This window comes from Toxotes jaculatrix, chromosome 10 (genome assembly GCF_017976425.1).
Source record: "Toxotes jaculatrix isolate fToxJac2 chromosome 10, fToxJac2.pri, whole genome shotgun sequence".
Classification (NCBI taxonomy): Eukaryota; Metazoa; Chordata; class Actinopteri; family Toxotidae; genus Toxotes; species Toxotes jaculatrix.
The window spans coordinates 25,126,893-25,147,829 of NC_054403.1; the positions used below are offsets into that span (position 1 = coordinate 25,126,893).

At 41.7% G+C, this 20,937-nt stretch overlaps 1 protein-coding gene across 1 annotated transcript in view; it reads right to left on the reverse strand.

Annotated features, from left to right (window-relative positions):
* Positions 1–19,766, reverse strand: part of ankrd50 (ankyrin repeat domain 50) — a 32,977-nt gene extending 13,211 nt beyond the window's left edge. Inside the window, exons 1-3 of the mRNA XM_041047842.1 lie at positions 19,543–19,766; positions 16,986–18,127; positions 4,962–5,194 (exon numbers count right to left, since the gene is read on the reverse strand). Of these exons, the coding sequence (XP_040903776.1) occupies positions 4,962–5,194; positions 16,986–17,491 (739 nt within the window). The 5' untranslated portion in view covers positions 17,492–18,127; positions 19,543–19,766. The remainder of the gene's footprint in view (positions 1–4,961; positions 5,195–16,985; positions 18,128–19,542) is intronic.
* Between the last annotated feature and the right edge of the window lie 1,171 nt (positions 19,767–20,937).

A 20,937-nucleotide genomic window follows, 5' to 3' on the forward strand; every position in this document is an offset into this window, starting at 1 on the left:
CTTAACACTTTTTCCTCTATATGGCTGTGTTCTGATAGCTGATGGTTCTATTTGGATCCAATAAAAGAGGCAAACTTGATAAGAGATAAAGAATCTCTTCAAATCTTTTGTCTTCTAATGTCCTCAGTTAACTACATGCTCTACATTTCTGTTCTTTGAATGTTTATTAAATCTTGGAGTTTTATTTCTTTAAGAAATATCCTTTTGAGAAAAATGCTTATTTATTCTCTTGCCAAGAGCTGGATGAAAATATCACTATCATGTCCTTATGCCAAATATGCAGCCAGCAAGATTAGCTTAGCATAAAGACTGGAAACGGGGGAAGCGGCTCTCCTGGCTCCGTCCAAAGGCAACAACATCCACCAATCAACAATTCTGAAGCTCACTAATTAACATGTTATGTCTCATTTGCCATTTTATGGAAGTCCAAGACTAAAGTGATTCAGTAAGATCTTCAAAATCATTCACAGACAGAGGAAATGTGAACATACTTAGCAAAGCACCAGAAATATACAGGTATACTTTATCTAACAGGAAATATCAATATCAAATTATTGTGTTATTAGCCCAGCTTTAATAAGGCTCATATCCACCCTTTCCTTAACAAAAAATTATTTATGAGCATGTTCCTATCAGATATTCTAAGGGATTTTTAGACTTACTCTCGTGTAATCCATGCAGTGCCCCCTGCTAACCCTTGGAGAGCACCAAGACACACTCACTGCTTGAGAAACAGCGAATTTGACAAGCACACGCCATAAACAATATTGGGCAGATGGTAGCCATTACAGTTCAGTGATGCCTCCACAAGATAAAAAGATCACACACTAGGCTGGATCAAAATCTATGATGGGATTATGATTAAAATGAGACTGTAATTTTTTTTAATGCGACTCTAAGCAAAGTGAAATCTCTGAATGAAAATGGTACAAACAAAAGTATCTGTTTCTGCTGTGTAATATATAACATAGGGCTCGTTTGTTATTCCATAAGTTCTAGGAGGCATTTCTGAGTCAGCACAACATAATATCTGTCCAATTTTGAGTCGTGCATGTAAGCAAATGATGAGAGACTAAGTTATGAGTTGTAAAAAAAAATATATATATATATACATGTATGAGAGGCTGCTTCTATTTAAATATCCAACTCTACCGTCTCCCACCTCCACCCCGCCCTCTCTTTCCCCTTTCCCTTGCTCTCCCTTCTGCCGGAGGCCTTGTTAAATTGGCACAGATTCTACCCGGCTCCAAACCAAAATCGCTGCCTAAGTGTTTCCACTCCACTACCCCTATCATGGTCTTACAGTAGCACAGCACACAGAGAGGGTAAGCACAGAAAAAAAAACACAAGCTTCTCTCCATAGGTCTGCTGTCACTTGGGACATAAAGAAGCGATGCGGCTATAGATTGACTGCATTTCAGTTTTTTTGTACGATTCTGTGATTATTTACATCTCAAGACTTTACATCTCCAAATTTTTGTCCATTTTTAAGGGCAATATGTGAAGACTGAGGCTTAATCAAAACTGTGTGATCATATAATGTGTGTCAGCCAGAGGGATACTTTGCAAAATTCTTGTACTCCTCCTCACAAACAGAACAGTCTTTGTTTGTGAGGCATTAGCAGAGCGGATGCGAGTGAGGCATTCTGCTGCAGAAGTCAGAATGGCTCCTTCTTCCTGCTCGGTCTCAGAGGTGTTGAAAACTTCCCAAAGCACATTCCACTCTGATGCAGACATAAGGAATAACAGTTGAGCAAGGACAGAGGAATTCAAAGAGCCATCTTAAATTCTTTCAGAAATCTTAAAAGCATCACAGTAGACCTCTGCCCCAGCAACATTTCTGCAAAATGACCTTGTGGTTAAAGGTCATTACTCAAACTTTATTGAGACTATATTCACACAACCACAAAGTTCCCATCGCCGCAGACCAGAGTATACTGGGAAACCCACACAACCTCCACCCCAGACAAAATAGGCCGCTCATATAAAATAGGAGTTGGCTTTGCACAGAGCATGAAAGTGGAGTCTTTTGGCAGGTCACTGCCATCTCTGACTTGTAAACAATATGGAGGGTATTTTTAGGGGACACTTGGCCTCAATTTGATATTCTGGAGTCCTTTGGTCTATTTTAGGTCCAGTGCTGCATGAATACAGAGCATTCACCCTGCTGTATTCATAATAAGGCGCACAGGCTAATGGAGAACACGGTAAGTGGGTGACTGTGTTTGTGTGCGAGTCTACATCCGTCTGTGTGAGGAAAGAAAAAAAAAAAAAAAACGCCAGTCTTGCAGAAGAATTTCCAGTGTTGAACTGAAAGCGGAAGACTGAATCTAGACAAAACAAAGATGCTGCTAAAAGCATCAGAAAGGAAAGCATCAGAAAGGAGAAAGGCCAAGGCTTATTGTGGGTCTGGGTGTGTGTGAGCGTCTCAATGCACAAACTCAATGGGGCCCAATGAAAAGCTAAAATGCAGTTTTAAATCTAGAACAGCGTGTTCATCTGAGAAAAGAAAAACAATATCACATATGTCCTTCACTCCTTTCAAATGGGTTCATCACATCTGATGTGTGAATTTGGTTCTGTTCCTCTGTTCAAAAGGAGACTTGTTTCTGAAAACCAATTGCTGGGCAAATGGAATAAGAGCTTGACAAAGGCTTGGCCATCATCAAAGAAGCAGTAAAAAGGGAAAGCAATGAGAGCCAGTCCAAAAAAAAAAGAAATGAAAGAAGATAACTGCTGTTTATCAGATTGTTCCAATATGAAATTCCCTTCAAATCATATCAAAAACAAAAAGAACAGACAGCTCATCAGCTACAAACATAAGAGGAGAAAAACCAAATAGGCAATCACAGAACTCCCTGAGATTCTCTGAAGTAGATAAAAATTTCCCTTTAGCATTTACATCTGTGGCATGTACGGCTTTATATTCTCCTGCTGACTCCACTGTCAACTTTTCTGTGCACTCCAGATAAAATCTGACGGTTTAAAACTGTGGTTCGGGCCAAACACAGCAGACAGCATGCACACACTCACACTCACACACACACACACACACACACAAAGGATAAACCAGAAAATACGATTTAATGCAAATTGCTGCTGAAAGGAAATCGAATATAAAACTTCTTCTTGTCTGTGGGCTCAAAGTTTTGGAAAATGCTGTGAGGATGTTTTATACTACACTCTTGATACCAATCCAGAATCTAATCTAGCACGGGCACCTACGTAGAAGCTTTGATGTTAGAGGAAAGCGTGGGTGGGCATGACTTTCCTATTATGAAATGGGCAGCTTGCATTGCAGTTGGTTTGTTGAATTAGACGCATGACGCCCACAGAAGACTCAAACTGAGTTCTGGTGTCCTTAAAACTCACCCCACCCCACCCACCCCCCTCCCTCGCTGCCACTGTCAACACTGATCAAATCTACACTCATCTAAACTACACTTACACCAGTCAGACACCTACACTTTAAGATTTCACTTAATCCCAAACACTGAACCCAATCATTTACTTTACTTTCAAACTACATTGTGTAACAAGTGTAAACACGCGAATATCATTCTAATGGGAGACAGGTGCTCTGATAATGGTGACACTGAACTGCTCCATACAATTATACCCAATCAATACACAGTGGACACCCATTATAAAACATGGATTAAGTTTAAACACCCTGCTTGAGGCACATGGCTCGTGGACCAACAAGGTTTGAACCAGCTGCTACTAACAATCATGAACTAATATGGTAATTATTATGGGTGTGTTCATTATTGGTATTGTTTTCCTTTTACATTAGCACTTGTTGAAAGGCAGCTAGTCAAAAACATGCCTACACACCTTGCCATCTGGCTTCTAGCATACCTGCAAAACATCACTGCAATCTACTGAACACGTGCCGGAATGTGAATATACTGAACACAACAGACTTGCTGACGAGAGAAATGAAAACAAGATCACACCTTTATCATGCAGCTACCTGATCACCAGCCTACTGTACTGGCACACAACATGAGCAACAACAAATGAGCAAAACTACAGGTCAAGTCACGATTTAAAGCCTGCTCCTGTCTCTATGCCTGATTCTGTGTGTTAATATAATAATTAATAATGTACAAAACAAATTATAGTTATTTGGGACATCGCATTACACATACATGGGCACTGCACTGCCATTTATGTGGTGAACAAAGGAAGAAAAAAAAAGATATGTAGCTCACTCAGCCCTGAACCTGACTTCATGCATCTCCTGAGTAGGGAGTAGCACAGAAGCAACAGCTTAGACTGCTGGGATATTATGTAATGCTTTAAGAGGCGAGCCGAGGGCCCGAGAAGCTCCCACATTCAGTGGTTTTGGAAAGGTGGAGGGGGGTACACACAGCAGTGCGAGCCTGCGGAGGAGTCTTCCTCCCACACAGCCAGGTTCTTGATGAATGTTATGCCAGCTCATCACCACAGAGTAGGCTGCTGGCCTGACAAGGAGATAATAACGGCTGGTATGGTACAGTGTCACAGGACATCAAGGAAGTGCTGCGACTCTTACAGAGGACTGCAGCGGTGACCCTAATCTCTTTGGACATGTCGCAATGTTAGAAAGCCTTTTGCATCTCTACTGTTCAAACAGCTCTGACAGAAAAGGAGCCGCACCACAGGTTTTGTTTGTAACCGCGTATTCGGGTGAAAACGTATCATAATAAGAGTGAAAAATAAAATTCTGCTACTGAACAGAAACAAGCATGGAGCAATGCTGACAGGTTCAAATACAGTCTCATATATCAAACTGTCACTTCACATCAGCTCAGTTCGGTTGTGATTAAGGTGTCACAATTATTTTGGCAATGATGTATTGGTTTTGAAAATACTACATACAACACTTTAAATCATTTTGAAATTACCTCTTCACTTTGAGAATGGCGACCTTAACCGACCAGCAGTGCACTTAAGGAAAAAGCCACAGCGTTTACCTGTGAAGAGTTTGGTGATGGCCTTGTTCTGTCGTCGTGCAGAGCAGATGAGCAGCAGCCAGGGAGGCAGGAACTCGTGATGACTGGCCAGGAGCTCAGCGATGGTCCTGGGGGAGCCGGGAGAGGACCTCTGTTCCCCCTCGCCCAACTGACAGCCTTCGTCTATAGAGTCCACAAGCAAGAAGAGGGACTGCTGAGGAGGCTTCACACTCAGGAGAGGCAAGAGGACGCATCTGAGGAAAGATTAAAGAAGAAAGGGAGACATGTTATCATGTTTTCATCTCACAGAGTGTGACAAAAAGGATGAGTTATCAGATTTCAGCTTTCATACAAACAATTCTGGGGCAGGATGCAATCTCATTGGTCAAAACAACACAGGTGAAAAGAAACTATTCAAAGTGCAAATTTTAGATATAATAAGAAAATAATTATCTTCTTTCACATGGGGCTGCAACTGCATTATGTTCCTTATCAATTGATTTCACTATTATTATTCACTATCATAACAAAAGAGTAAGGTTAGTTAGCATGGCTAACTCAGAAAACACATACCCTCTTTTACTTCCATGCCTCTTTGAAATCTTAAAAGAAAAAAAAAAAAAACTGCAGGCTAGATGACAGCCTGCTATTTAGCCTTTTATGCTAGTTAGCGAGCCCTAAGAAGGAGCAATAGGCTAGCATGGCTAAACTGGACCTGAAAGATCATTTTTTTTGTCATAACAGTTGGGCTGATGAACTTTTTGTGAGCCAGTCTTGGCGTTAGGCTAAATTAAACCAAAACAGAATTGTTTGACTCCTACACAGCTCTGATAATATAATGTTAATAAAGTAAAATCTCCAGTGTGTTTTGGGAAGAAATAATAATAATGGTTTCATTGTTCCTCCTCTGCATGGCACAAGCTTTACTACAGGATATATCTGTTCCTACCAGTTTGTCTGGTATGATGCAACAGTGCCACAACAATGACACACAGTCACAGTGAACGAGTGATATTCTTGAAGCGTACCAATCTCAGTTCATCAGTCTCAACTGGGAGAGTGTAGGCGTTTAAATGTCTCTATCCAACACAAATTGCATCCATTAACAGGCCCACTGCAGATGATTTGAGCTCACAGAAACATCCAGAGCAGATACAGTCATGTATAATTCAGTGGGCCTTTTTTGTTCAACAAAAAACTTTGCCTGAGAGCTAAACGCTCATCTTTGAAATGATACCAGGGATGTGAAGAAAGATGTGTTTAGCAACTATCATGACAACTAAACATGAAAGATTTTATCCAAGTCCAACCTCAACAAATCTCCTTGCAACATTAATATTGACGTTTGAATATGAACACACATTAAATTCAGCCCTGTGGCAAGGTTTGAATGCTACATTAACCTCTTATCAACACAACACTGCAAGCCAGACATGGAACCTACTTGCTCCAGTGCTTATGTGCAACTTCACACATAAACGCTCACTAAAGCGCGATTGCCAACACATGCATTTTTTTTTGTTCTGTGAAACTATGTTTGTGCTGGCAAGACTTCTGTTCCACTGCGGCTGCCACCAACGGTTTGAAGCCAGCCATAAGACGTCCGTTTGGGAAAATGTCATTTCCCAAGACTCATAAAATTACTTCCAGCTCAACTGGCCGCGATAAAGGATCTGAGGATTCCATATTAGTGACATTTTAATCTGGGTCTAGGTTAATTAAACATTTAAAGGGGGTTGAACAAATCAATTAATTGACATGAAAACTTGACTCACGTGTATAGATATCTTTGGGACATCTGAGGCTTTTCATGGGTAGCTGTCGGTCACCTTCCGCATGATGGGACAGTCTCTTTAACTACCACCCTTCCTTAATGGAACTGACGTTGCTTGTAAGCTTTGTCATAAAACACTAAAATACTGTTTTAATGAGACTTCCTCTGTCTGCTCAACAGTCTGTCACTAACCCTCTGGCTCCACAGCCATTCCCTTTTTAAGCATCTACCACTTCAGGCTTAGATTTTACCCCAAGTTCATTATCTTTAAGCACATAGGAGAAGAAATGGCTGGGGTGAAGGTCTGTGTGCTTTGAGTCCAAAGTACTGGGACACACACAAGAGGCCATTTTACAGGGATTTGTGCAACAAGTGAAAGTGTTTGACTAAATTTCCAATATATTGGAATACATTTTACTTTAGTTTGACAATGTAATGTAATATATTAGAGCTCTGATGATATATTGTTAAAAGTCTGATTTGTAAGTGTCCTGCTTACTTTCAGGTGTTTTGAGATCCCACTATACCATGATCTGGAATCAAAATGTTGTTGATTGGTGTTGCCAGTCAAGTCCTCCATCAATCTACTGGTCATCTAACCACAACACAGAATCCTTCAAAATGTACATTAGAAACTATGGACAGGCTGGACACTGGTCAGCTAAACCTGTGTTTGCAAATCTTCTACGACCAGATTGTATTCACAACTTTTTCCAAACAGTGTGAACTCTCAGCAGGAAAGAATCAGCGGTGTTTAGGTTATGCTCTGTCGTGATGTTGCTCTGCCTTCCAGAAGCACAGTCAATCCCTCCTTCTGATGGCCACAGCCCACAGAGAACCTGCAGTGCCATCTGGGAGCCTTGCCAAAAGGAATGTCCATCCACAGGGGTGACTTGTGTGTGAGTGTGTGTGAATGGTTGCGTCTGAGGCCACGCTGCCTACTGAGACAATCAAATCCACAGTGACAGCAAGCGAGCAAAACAAAGGGCTTTTCTTCTCTCACAATTCAGCTACTTTCAGGCTGTCAAAGAGTCAAAAGACAAGAACTGCAGACAAAGAAAACTCCATGGGATGTAGGAGATGGAGAGAAAATAAGCTCAGGACAAGCTGATTTAGTTTGCCATGCAAACCTGCAGCATACCTGAGCCAGAAAATTAAATGTAATTCAGCCACACACAGTGGTCTTGGACGTTTGTACCAACTATTTTGGTCCTCGCTCAAGTTCTCAACATATGCCCAAGTTGGTGCCAATTGCTATTTAAGACAAAAAAAAGGGGGGAAGAAGGGGGATGTGAAATGCATCTAATGCACTCACCATCTGTTGTGTTGTGTTCGCGACTGCGGCGCCCGCTGCTCCCTCCACAATGTGCAAAGTGCAGCTTTCAGTATGACGTTTAGTGAAGATATCTGGGCCGACAGGGCAGCACCGGGCACTGAGCCAGGGTCTTACAAATTTACACAGTTCATTTTATAGAGCGGGCGCGGAGCCTGAAATCCATGCCACATACCCAAACAGCACCACGCACTCACACACAGAAACACTGACCAGGATACAGCACGGTCTCAAGAACACAGAGGATGAAATATACAATACATGTCTGGCCCTAACACGGCTCTGTTGATGGAACAGTGGCCAGCAGGTGAGGTCGGTTCCCAGCTTCAAACGGATCACCGCACAGAGTGATACCGACAAAGCTTTCCACCATTATCAGTTGAAAACCAGAGACCTTTTCATTAGAAGAACCCCCGACTCTTCATTTAGCATCGAGTCAATTTGGAGGAAGCCTGCTCAGCGTCTTTGAGAAGTCGGGAGAGCTTAGTGCCACAGAACTGAACGACAGCTGACTCATGCACCAGCTCATCCAAAGTGAAAGAGACAACTATCTTGCAGATTTTTCCCTTGCACTTTCTTATATGATTCCTACATTATGCATAACGCTAATGAAATCATCTTGTTCAAAGTACTCACACTGATGAGGACAATAGGACTGACTGGTGCTGAGAGCAAATGTTCTAAACAGCCAGGCTCAGACATTTTAACTATTCTGCCTGTTACATCTGCCATATGCTCCCGTTTCCTTCTCAATCTGTTATCATCTCTCTACAGTTTTATCTGATTGGACATAAACTCTAAAATCTAAGCTTCAACACAGTTTTTGCAACATCAAGCGTTTGATGCAAAGTGGTTACACAGGAGTAGAACTGCAATTATGTGAGCCGCAGACAGACATATTTACATTAACCCTCTGAGGATGTCAACCTTGCAGCAGTAAATTAGTTACTTTTCAAAAATACAGAGATGGTCATTATAATCATTTGTTCAAAATGACTGAGTGGAGAATTGGGCAGCATTTTAAAAAAAAATCCTTATTATGCCTGAGAAATTGCATCGTGTCTAGACACAAATGAGCTTAAAACCATGACGACATTATTCTGATTAAGTGCACAGTTTATTCATGTCTCTCCTGCCATGAAACTACTCAGCCCACACCTCGTTTCTCAGCAAGTTCTTTGCCACATGAGCAGGGTTGGGCTTTGAGTCAGCTGCAGTTTGGAATTTGCTAATGTCAAGCCTGGTGAATCTTTGAATTTTTTATCTCAGCTAGCATGGCTCTGGGGATGATGTTAGCAGTCTTTTGGTCTGTTGGTCGGTCAGTGCACCACTGTGGTCCAAACTGAAATATCTTAATTACCACTGGATGGATTGCTATGAAACTCTGAACACGAACACATGTACCCATCACAACTTTGGTGATCTTCTCACTTTTCACCTCGTGCCATCATCATGTCAAAATTTCAATTTGTTCAAAACTTTATGACAAGTACCAACAATGAGCTTCAACTGTACTTTGTATTAATTGCAAATTAAAAAATGTTAGCACACGAACATGCAAAATTAAAACAGTAAAGATGAACATGTGGACGTGGAGTCTATAAGCAAAACATCAAAATTTGAATCTAATTGGTAACCAACAAATTCTAAAGGCTTCATATTTAATAAAATGCTATCACGCCCCAACCTCATACACATGGGACACTGCTCTCTTTTAGAGCTGGGTTTCAAATCTAAATGCTTTTTGAGAACTATGTGTGTGTGTGTGTTGCACTGAGTAATGAAAACTTGTGCCACCAGGGGATATTCCAAAAGTTTGAGTGGAATGCAGATTCTCATTTCTTTATACCTTTAAAAAAATATATTTTGTATATAAATGAACACTTTGCTCATTTTAGATCATTTTATCTATTATGAATGCATGAAGCTCTTGTGTGGCTTCATGTGTGAAGGAAACAACAAATTCTGATGCATTTTATAAGTCTTCTCTAATTTGCTACATGAACAAAGAATGATTTTGTAGAGAAACACATTTGTATTTTTCAGGATAAGACATTGAAAAATGAATCATTGTGGTCTTGTGCCAAAACTCAGAATGTTTTACTGGCACCACTATGAAAAATTTTCAAGATACCCAGCCCCACTATCTAAAAGCTGAAACTCCTAAGCATGTCCCACTTCAGACCCCACCTCAGTCAGTGATGTCAAAGCAAGTGTTTTCTGCAAGCAGATTATCTCACATAATGACGAAGCACATCAGTGAAAAACTCCAATTACGTTTGAACGGTCCTGTAAGTATTTAAAAACTGCTTGTTTCTGGCATTCTTTAAACCTGCTGCACAATGCGAGAATTTGATCTTGGCTTAATGGATTTGCACAATCAATTCTGTGCTGGATCCCAAGCAGACAAATGCCTCCAGCTGTCTGAGAAACAATGTCCTACAGACTGCCTGGTCAGGGGGATGCGAGGAGCACGAGGGAGCGAAATCGGGGTGACTTACACACACAAAAAACAACTGCTTCTTTTAAGAACAAGCCCAAAATTTTCCCCCATAATCGACCCTTACTAATGTCCTCACAATGACAAACTCAAGCTGATATCTGGTGATCTTCTGAGACAAAGTCTTATGATTCTAAACACTGTCATGGGACGATTCACATACAGTGATCACATTGTTTTAATGGGGGCGAGGGCTGCATCTGGGAGAACTGTCCATCTGAAATCTAACCCTTTCCCCCACGCTTCAACTACATAACACCACACTGCTGCTATTAAACAGTACAGTTCTCTCTTGCCTCGCCTTTTAAGTCGACGTATTTACCATGTTAATAGGCTGTTAAAATTCTAGTTATGTGAAACGAGCAGAATTTTGATTAAACAATTCAAATCGTGTGTCTCTTCTCGCCTATTAATGATTTGCAAAAGTGTAAACAGGCGCACTTCTTTTCTGGCCAGCACACATACCTCGGATAACTATTCCAAATCCCCAAAGCTCTTCCCAACCCAGACGAGGTGTGCATTCCTGGCCAGCTATTCAATACTGTCAAAGGAATCTGAAATTTCATCCTTTTCAACCCCCTCCCTCCTCTCCCTGCCGACGCTCCTGCCAGAGTTTGCTTCCAAAACACTCTCGGCTCCCCTCCTGCTGTATGCATGGACACATGGCTGTCTGTCCATGTGCGCCAGAGCCTCAACACAAAAATATACACGTTCACCATGTTAACAACAGAGACAGGTAAACGTGCAAGGTGTCCTGAGCCAGCCAAGATGCGATTTAATGATGTAAAGCCTTATCTCAATTCAAATGATTTCTTGTGACAAAGGCACTGATATTATGTTTTATCCGATCGGCTTCTTACTATGAACGACGGAGTCACACTCGCTGTCCTCATGAAGCTTTTTTAACTTTAACTGTTGCTTATTTAGTTATAAATATTTAATATTGAAGAGAAATACTTCACATCTGAAACCAGGTTTTTAGGGGCTTTAGCCATTACAGTAATCACTGAAGCAAAAATGTTAAAACATTCACTGGTTCTAGCTTTTAAAACGTTTGGATTTTCTTCAGGTTGCGGAGCGTTGGTTGGACCACATGACCAATGTGTCCTTGGACTACGGTGACATACAATGTGCATTTTTCACTATTTTGGAATATTTTATACACAAAATGGACAAAATGGATAGAAATTAAGTTGCAGCCCTCCTCCGCCCTCATGAATGAATCTTAACTTGCATAAACTCTTTTTCTATGAGCTGATATACGAGCTTGAGCACTGCAATTTATGAGTTTATTTATTGAGTGGGATAACAATAATATGAATGAGTTATGCATGCCCACACAAGCACGTAGGCACATCCACATACACACAAATAAACCCACACATAAACACACACCATCCGCCAGCGGTGTGGAGACAGAGGCTGGCCTCAGATTGCTGAGTCATCGCTGCAGTCGCACCAGCGCTGCTGTTTCTCCTCATCGGCTCAACTGGAGTTGATGCGTCACACTGGGAGTCTTTCTTTTTTTTTTTTTGTTTGTAAAATGTGGCCCTAATCTGCAGCAAGTTTTCCACAGCCGTGCACCACATGAAAGGCACGAGGGCCGCTTTCATTTTACGTCCCTTAACCCCAATAAGAAGGGCCGCCCAACGTGCAACAGTCAAAAAGTCAACACAAAAGGAAAAGAAAACCCACAAAGATCCCTCACAAACTTATAAAAAATGTCTTGGTTGGTTTTACTTCTCGCTGAAATGTGCCCCAAGTTGTTCAGATTCAGACAAAGAGAGACAACAGGCATATTGGTGAAATGACTGTTTTCCACTAATGTCACATTATTAGAGGGTTTCTCTCATTTAGGTAACCATTAGATCACAGGATGTCTCGTCATCTGTGCAAACATCTTCATATTTATTTATATCTCTGGCTTTGCACCTCACAATTTCCTACACTGCAAGAGCCAATAACTGGAATTCACTTGTCAAAAAGTATTTTACAAAGTTTGCTATAAGCTGGTAATGCTATGCTGTCTGGGAAAATGACAGCTTAAAAAAAAGCCATTCATTTATCACTGGCTTCAATTCAATTCAATTTATTTATATAGAGCCAAATCATATCATGCATTATCTCAGGGCACTTTACAGAGTAAGGTCAAGCCCTTACAATATTATAGAGAGGAACCCAACAGTTTCCACCATGAGCAAGAACTCGGTGACAGCAGAGAGGAAAAACTCCCTTTCAACAGGAAGAAGCCTCCAACAGAACCGGAATCAGGGTCAGGTGATCAGTTGGGTTGAGAGAAGAGAGATGGGGGAGTGGGGGAGAGAGAAGGTAGAGAAACTAGGACTTGCTGTATATAATGTTATATTCAAGCACTGTCAGACTGGTTGTTATAATGATAAAACTAACAGTGATGTATAGTTTTAATAATATTATTATCAATAAGACAACCAATGATAGCAGCACCAATTAATAACGACAATAATAATAATAATAAAAGTAATAATGATGATGATGGAGGCTACAGGACTAGATCTAATCATACTTCTGCTGATTATGTATCTGAATTATCAACAGTTGTTTGGAACAAAGCAACAGGCAAACTTTCACAAAGAACCGTTTGATGTCTCAGCCAGAAAAACCAGCATTTTTAACTATCTTGTAGAAAAAAATTCAAGTTGCAGGATCAATTTTCTTCCCCAGACGTGCTGAGGGAGTAAAACGCTGCCAGAAAACTTCACATCTTGTTCACAAATTTAAGCCATGGCCATTCATCATTTCTGAGGTCTGTGCCCTTTACAAAGAAGCAGAAACTGGTCCAGGTGCAATTTAAGCTTCACTCATGCTCAGTGGTGAAAAGCCCGACAGCAGATCCACATAAAGTCACACCTAGACTAAAAGGCAGCTTTGTCCCATCAGCAAAAAAAACCCTGTTGCCTTTAGTTTGACCCACATGACTGGGTTAATTCCACCTTTTTGAAGCCAGCTCTTTTGTCCTAAAGGGAGAAAGTAAAGCATGTTGGATGACAGGAGGCTGACTGGTTGTTTAAAACTCACAAATTCATTCAAACTCCAGTCAAAACATGACAATGGCCTTTGATAAGACTAATGAGACGGAGGAATGTGCTTGGGTTTTGTCTGGAAATAAAATCCTTGATGATAAACTAAAATCCAAGAGTCAGAGCCTTCAGATCACAGTGATGGCAATGAGTTTGACCCATCTACGCAGTGAAGTAAACGTACCGCGTTCATTGTCTGAACAAGACATCAGCTTACACCAGTTGACGTGAAGCAGAAGAAAGTTAAAGTGAAAGGTGAAACTGCCTTTTATCTGGAAAGCGTTGGCTCATGACCTTTGCTGAGAGGCATCTGTCCTACTAATGCATCACATTACTTACACATACATAAAATAAAAATGCAGCCTAGTAAGGCTTGGTGATATGGCTGATAACAATATCATGGTATTAGTATGTATAAAATAATATGATCATTTCAGCACAATATGATTCTGCTGTAAGTCAATAAGTGATTGTATTTTTCTGCCCAGTCCAACAGGCAGGTATCCAAATCTACAGATCTGCTTTTTCTGCCTGCTCTACTACAGCTACTACCAGAAGTACAAAGTAATTATGTACATTTGTACTCAATGCGTGTGGGTTTTACACTAATTTCCATGTTTTTACACTAAACTAACTTGACTTTTTGACAGTAAAGAAGATTGAATAGTCTCCATGAGAATTACACACCTGTATAGAAGGGCAGAGATAGTTAAATACTAAACCTCGGTAATTCTACAGTCCTGTTTGTATGATACTTGATTATTTCCATTTAATGTCCCTTTAAATTTCTACCCTACTACATTTCAGAGGAAGCCACTTATTATTTTTACTCTCCTGAAATTATCTGAGTGCTACAGTTACAACATGCAAATTCAGATTTTGCATATTGTATGTGATAAGCTTTGAAAATGTGATGCATAGTTACAGATTCATTCAGACATTCAACTTAACTCTTAGCTACTAAATCACAATATTCATTGCATCAGTCTTTTAAATGAATACATTTACTTTCCATACTGCATTTCATTTATTTTACTTTTACTTAAGATAAAACTTTTAATGTAGGAACTTTCCTTAAGCAGAAATACCAGAATGTAAAAATACTGAAGTACTTCCACTACTACTACCACTTCACACAGTTATGTTTTATAAAGCTTTTTACTTACATTTCTAAACAGCAATAAAAACACAGAACTAAGGTAATACAGATGCAACAATAAAATGTGGAAACAAGTGTAAGTACGCAAACAAGCTTGAGGATTTATAGATAGAAAATCCAAATCTAAGCTTTAAAATGTCCAAAGTCTGGCTGCAGATGTACAGATGGGAAAAGCAATGATCAAGTTGCACAGAGTGGACGTAAACCCATGTCTGAACCAGTTTCAATGTATTAACACACGACTGGCAATTACTATCAACAAACAGAGCTGTTTGCCTTTGACTAGGCTAAAGAATTTGGCAGGGCCTCACGCATCCAGTCACTAGCTAACGTTTAAAATCACAGCTGGAAGTAAGCTGGGGAGGGGGGTGGGGAATAAAAAAAAAATCTGTGTTAAACAAGACCCTTAATTAAATGAAACTCATATAATTTTTTATTGAGTAAAGCACAGGCCTCAGTCTGTTCAATCAAAATGAGGTATGCAACCCTCTGCGACTCTTTATCCCTGATGTAAATTAGTGGTCATAATGTTGGATGAATAATAATAAAGTTTTACATGGTTCCATTTCTTGCTCTGTGTTTTTTTTTAAATGCCACTGCCAGATAGAGCCAACAATCTTGGCTTCCTGAAACCAGATAACATCTAGAACAGCAGGGGAGCCGTTAAGATTATTTGTGTACAACAGTGCCTGGGACGCTTTTACACCTGAGATGGCGATAAGGCATCCACAGAAGTGCTTATTTGCCTCACCAAGAAATAAGGCAGTGATGATAAGCGTGGTGTCTTTGTTGTCTGCAAATTTAGGGCCTGAGGTCTCGAGTGTGAGAGAGTATTTGCTTCATGAGGCAGGGTTGAGCTAATGCGACTGCCTGCAAAAGGCCCTCGACATCAGGCGTGACACAGAGCAGAGCTGAAGTGAGAAGTCCGTCCCCGCTGGGCTCAATCTCTGTTTATGTCCCTATGATAACCTGCCTTTTATCTGAGAGGGTCAAACTGAAGTCAGAGTCATTGGTAGAGGCCGCATGATTACGAGCAGATGACAAGAGGAGCGCTCACTTCCTTGGGAACAAGTGTGTTAAAAAAAAAACGGGGGTTGAGCTGTTGACTCTGGTGAGCATTTAAAAAATGATTTACCTTGCTGAACGTTTGACCTACTTTTCCCCCCCGTGTGTGATGTTGAGATGGTGCAATAAGCGTCACCAGATGGCCAGACAAGAAGCATGAGTGTGTGTGTTCAGTGCTGCATTCCAGCCTGTGCTGCAGAGACTGCCTGACCTATACTGTTAAGACAAGTCGTGCAAGTAACCCACATACACACACGCTCACGCGCAGCTCCTTTTAAAGCCTGTGTCTACAATAACAGTCCATCTTGATCATGTTACATGCCCGGGCAAGGCGCTGGAAGTCCACAAGCCTACTGTACTTCAGTTTCACCTCATCTTTCTGCTGCGAAGTCACTCAGGTCAGCCGGCAAGTCAGTCAGCCGGTGAGTCAGTCGCAGTTCAAAGCTCCTTCTTCATGAGTCTCCGGCCACCTGAGCTCGGCTACAACTTAAAAATATCTGACCTTTCTTGAATCAGAAGCCAAGCAGGGACAGTCCCACCCAGTATGCCTCACCGGGGGGGAAAACCAACAAAACCATGACATCAAATAAGTGGAGAGGCTGCTGAGGCGGAGCTATGTGATGAGTGTGAGCAGCAGTAAAAAAAAAAAAAAAAAGAGGGGGGAGGGGTACATCAGGGTCAGGAGGTGGAGAGAGAAGGGAGGGGGAGGTGTTGGCTTTGCATTTTACATTTCTAGCCAAATCAAATTCCTAGATTTCCTAGAGTGGATACAGAAAATGCACATATCTACAAAAGATTCAACAAATAATTCTCAACAAAACAAGCAGCAACAAACAACACACCGGGTGATTCCATGTCACGCATAAAACCATTAGTCCATTAGTCTGAAAATCAAAAAATTTAACTGATCGGGATGTAAAGCTGAGAAAAGCAGCTAATCTTCAAATTAAAGCAGCTGGAGCCTGCAAGTGATGACATTTTGTTTCTTGATGATTGATTGTCGTCAATTCATGTCCCTGTCGATCAACTAACTGTCAATAACTGCAGGGATTATTTCTTCCTCTGTGTGGAGGTGTGCAAATCACTCAAACATCTGGCTGAAGCAAGGAGGAAGAGGAGGGTTAAGAGGACGAGGGGTGTATTTGTGTGTGTCCTTACCTCTTGAAAGCCTCTGTGGGGTTCCTCTCACACTCTCCAGGCTGCAAAGTGCTCTGCACAGCTGGGTCGCGCACCTTCTCCTCGTATCCCGGCACCAGTCCGCTGCAGCAGATCTGACCCACCAGACCACGGATGAACCCACCAACGCACAGCGTGTCCGAGTCATCCGCCCGGCAGAAGTGGAAAGCCAGGCTTTGCTGGTGCAGACCCCGGTGGGTTCCCTGCGTAGATGTGGGCCATAACAGCTCCGTGCACAGTGCAGTCTTCCCGCTTCCTGGCCCTCCCACCAGCAACACCCCCCAGGAGCAACCTGACTTTGCAGATCCTGCTGTCAGGCTACCGGGATTGGATGCACCCCCGCTGGGTGCCAGCGGTGGCTGCTTACTGGGAGTGCTGGTCACTCCACTGAGGTTGTTGGTTTTCTCCTGGAGGCAATGCTGGATCTTATGGAAGACCCACTCCCGGCAGTAAAAGCGTTTTCCCTGCAGCAAACTGGTTTGGGCCATTCTGATCTTGTGCTGCTGTTCCACCTATTCCTCCTCTTCATAGGGGTCTCTTCATTCTGCCCCTCACATTTTCAAATCCAACAAAGGCCAGCTGTGAATTCGGAAATCCATTTTGTCAGCTGAAAATGTTCCTCTCAGAAAGCAGGATGCACTTAACTGTCCTTGGTATTGTTGTTAAGAAGAAGCCAGGATGAATGCAACTGGAGTGGAAGCAGAGAAAGAAGCAGAGCTGCTGCAGATGGCAGGAAAAGCAGCCGAGCTATGGTGCGTTACAGAATATCTAGGTCAAAATAAAAAAAAAAGGAAATCAAAATCGAGGCTCAAACCATAGATTTTCCACCAACTTTTTCCACAGCTTTCCCACTGGTTGAACTGAGTGCTCCTTGTTATTATGAGAGTGTTGCTTTAGCATGGCGCTGGGCATGGCAGGGTACCCGGCTCTTGAGTGCATCCACTGGCAATCTCAAGCCACCACCGCTTGATACAATTAGCCATAGGAGTTGCTGATATATTTCCGCTAGTGCATTTCAGATGCTACCGGGGGGTGACCAAAGCATGTTTCCATTACATTAGCATGAAAGAGGCTGCCAGTGCAGAGTCATTTTCTCCAATAACACACTAAGCCTGGCTCGTTCCCTGGAAAACAGAGACAGAAATAAAGGCTAAATTAGCACAAAACTCAGATACAAGTGAATGCTTTATGCCAGTGCACAATTAGCAACAATTGACAACCTTAATAAGCCCACTCCAAGAGATATTTGTTAATACATGATTTACAGTCTTGGAAACAGAGATGAAAATACAAAAGTGGATACACAACAACCAACATGCCCAGAAATCAGTATATTTATTGATCCCTCAAGCCTGTAAAAACACATCCCTGTGTAAGCTACAACAGTTGACACCTCTTAATGCAATGCACATTATTGTCATAGATATTTTCCATCCTACAGAGACGGGTTAACTCTATCCCTGCAGCCACAAAAGGTGGCCGAGTTGATTTTCGGTGCTTTTATCCTCCACAACCCACATCACGACCGGCCTGCCTGCCTGCCTGCCCTGCAACTAAATTCTTGGCAGGGGCTCGTCCAGTTTCTCTAGTCTATCCACTGATCCCCCCTTCCTTCCTATGTGGCTTTAAATCCCAAACAGTCCACATCCGTCCTGAACTGTGGGGGGAAAAAAAGTCCAGATGAGAGGACCCTCTTTCCTGCACTTATAGGGGTTGCTTACAAAACAGGTCTAACATCTTTTTTTTTTTTATCTAGCAGAAACCATACAGAGTTTAATCCAGAGTACAAATAATAGTGATTAGGAAGTGGTGTTAAGTGCAACAACGATGGATCTTTAAAAGGGGAAAGGGCATCAGATTTAAGCTTCTCCAAATTTGATTTCTCTCTCTTTTTGGCTAGCTGCAGTTTTTTTTATTTAGCCCTTCATCACTGCCTACTACTGCTTCTATATACTGAAGCAAATGCAAATATTCCACAGCCTCTCCAGCCAAGAAAACACACACACACACACTTACCCAGACACACACACACACACAGTCTTGCTGGTTACTTTGTAACGCTGCCAAATAACATGGATTTCACGCGAGCTGCGATACATCTCCACCTTTCTGTGTTTGCAAGGCGCTACCTGCCTCCAACACCGAGCCGTGCATACAACATGTTAAACATATCAGGGGTCAGTTGTGTTTTGAGGCGGGAGGCGACAAATGATCCGTGAGAGCAAACGACACGAATTCTCTCCAGCTGACTGAGAAGGCAGCACAAGTCTTTTGTATGAGCAGACAAACCTCACCCATTTCGGATGGGATACAATTTGCACCTACGGGGGCTTTTAAAAAAAAAAAAAACCCACCCCGAGCAGACAAGCTAACAGTTGCGCGCTTTCGGGAGCAAAAATAATCGGTAAATGTTTTTGCCTTGTTGTTGCAGTCCAGCGAAACTGTTCCTTAAACTTCAAATAAGCCAATTGTAGAGCGTCTCACTGTTTTCGCTACAGTTTCAAATGTCTCTCGCAGCCCCAAACGGTTTTCCCCTCACCTCTTGCCGATTCCTCTTGCTGTGTGTTATTTTTTTGGGGAGGGTTGATTTGCCGTGTCCGTAGTCAGCACCCTTCCCGTCCACGTTTAAAACACCGAAGGCTTTGGATGAACCGTTTCCTCCGGTGCAATTCAGAGCCCGAATTTCTGCATTAGAGCAACGTTCATGTCTTTCTTTGAATCGGTCTTTTCTGTCGGCGTCGGCTCCTCCTGCTGCCCGACACAGCTCCACACTGAGCCGACTGACTCTCCGCCTCCAAACACTCTGCGTTTCTCCCCACTGCATGCAGGGCACACACACACGCCAAAAAAGTGCCGCAAGGTCTTATGGGGCTTGGAGTTTTACCCTGCTGTCGCCATTAGTAAAATTTAATGAGGCGGTCAAATATTAGGTTTGTGGGCAGTGTGCAAGCGACAGCAGATTACTTGTTAGCTTCCCATAGAGTCATCCTACCAATCTTTTTTTTATTTTAATCTTTTTACCACAAACGCAAATCAAAAATAAACTCAATCAGTTGTAAAAGTATTTGCATAAATTGCCTTCACCTTAAATATCTATTTTTTAAGTATATTACCCTATATAAGTGTGTACTTTAAAGTTTATTAATCAAACAATAAAAGCAGTAAAAACCCAGTTTTGTGTGTACTCTACAACTACATAAAAGAGGCACGTTAGATGGTAAAACTTTATTTATTTTATTTTGTCTTTTCATGCCTGAGTTAGCGGAGTCATTTCCACCTCAAGTTAGTTCAGTTCGGCTCTGATCTGATATGACATGATGTGATATGATATGATATGATATGAGAATGGCTGACATGATATCTGATATGATATCTCTGAGGTTCTGTTTTGAAAATGTGCATGACATGTTTCTCCATCTGTTAGAACCCACAAACCCTTCTGCGTTGAATGTTGGTGGCGTTGCTTTGATAGTGCAGTGTAACTTGTCACAGAGTTGACTTGAGATGCAACAACTTTATCTTTAAAAACTTGTCATCTCCAAACTCGTCAGCTCTAAGGCTTCACTCTGTCCTTGGCTTTTCATTTTTAAGAGCACTATGTATTTGCAGCATCTGCACATGTTTGTTGACAAATTGGTCCTGACAGCACTAACGTTGGGCAGGAGACTGACAGCCCAACACTGCACAGCTGAATAAGAACCTGCTCTTAATCAGTGATAGCTTGTAGACAGCAGAACTGCAGCTGATGTAAAGTTCCAGCTGTGCCACAGGTCTGAATGCAAAATGGGAGAAACTGCTGTCACAGATCGGAGCAGCCTTCATGATAGCCACATCCCTTAATGTATTTTCACAATTAGATCATTTATATTCCATTTTGTAGGTATATTTATGGATCCGGTGGAAAATAATTGAACAATGTATTAATCGGAAATAA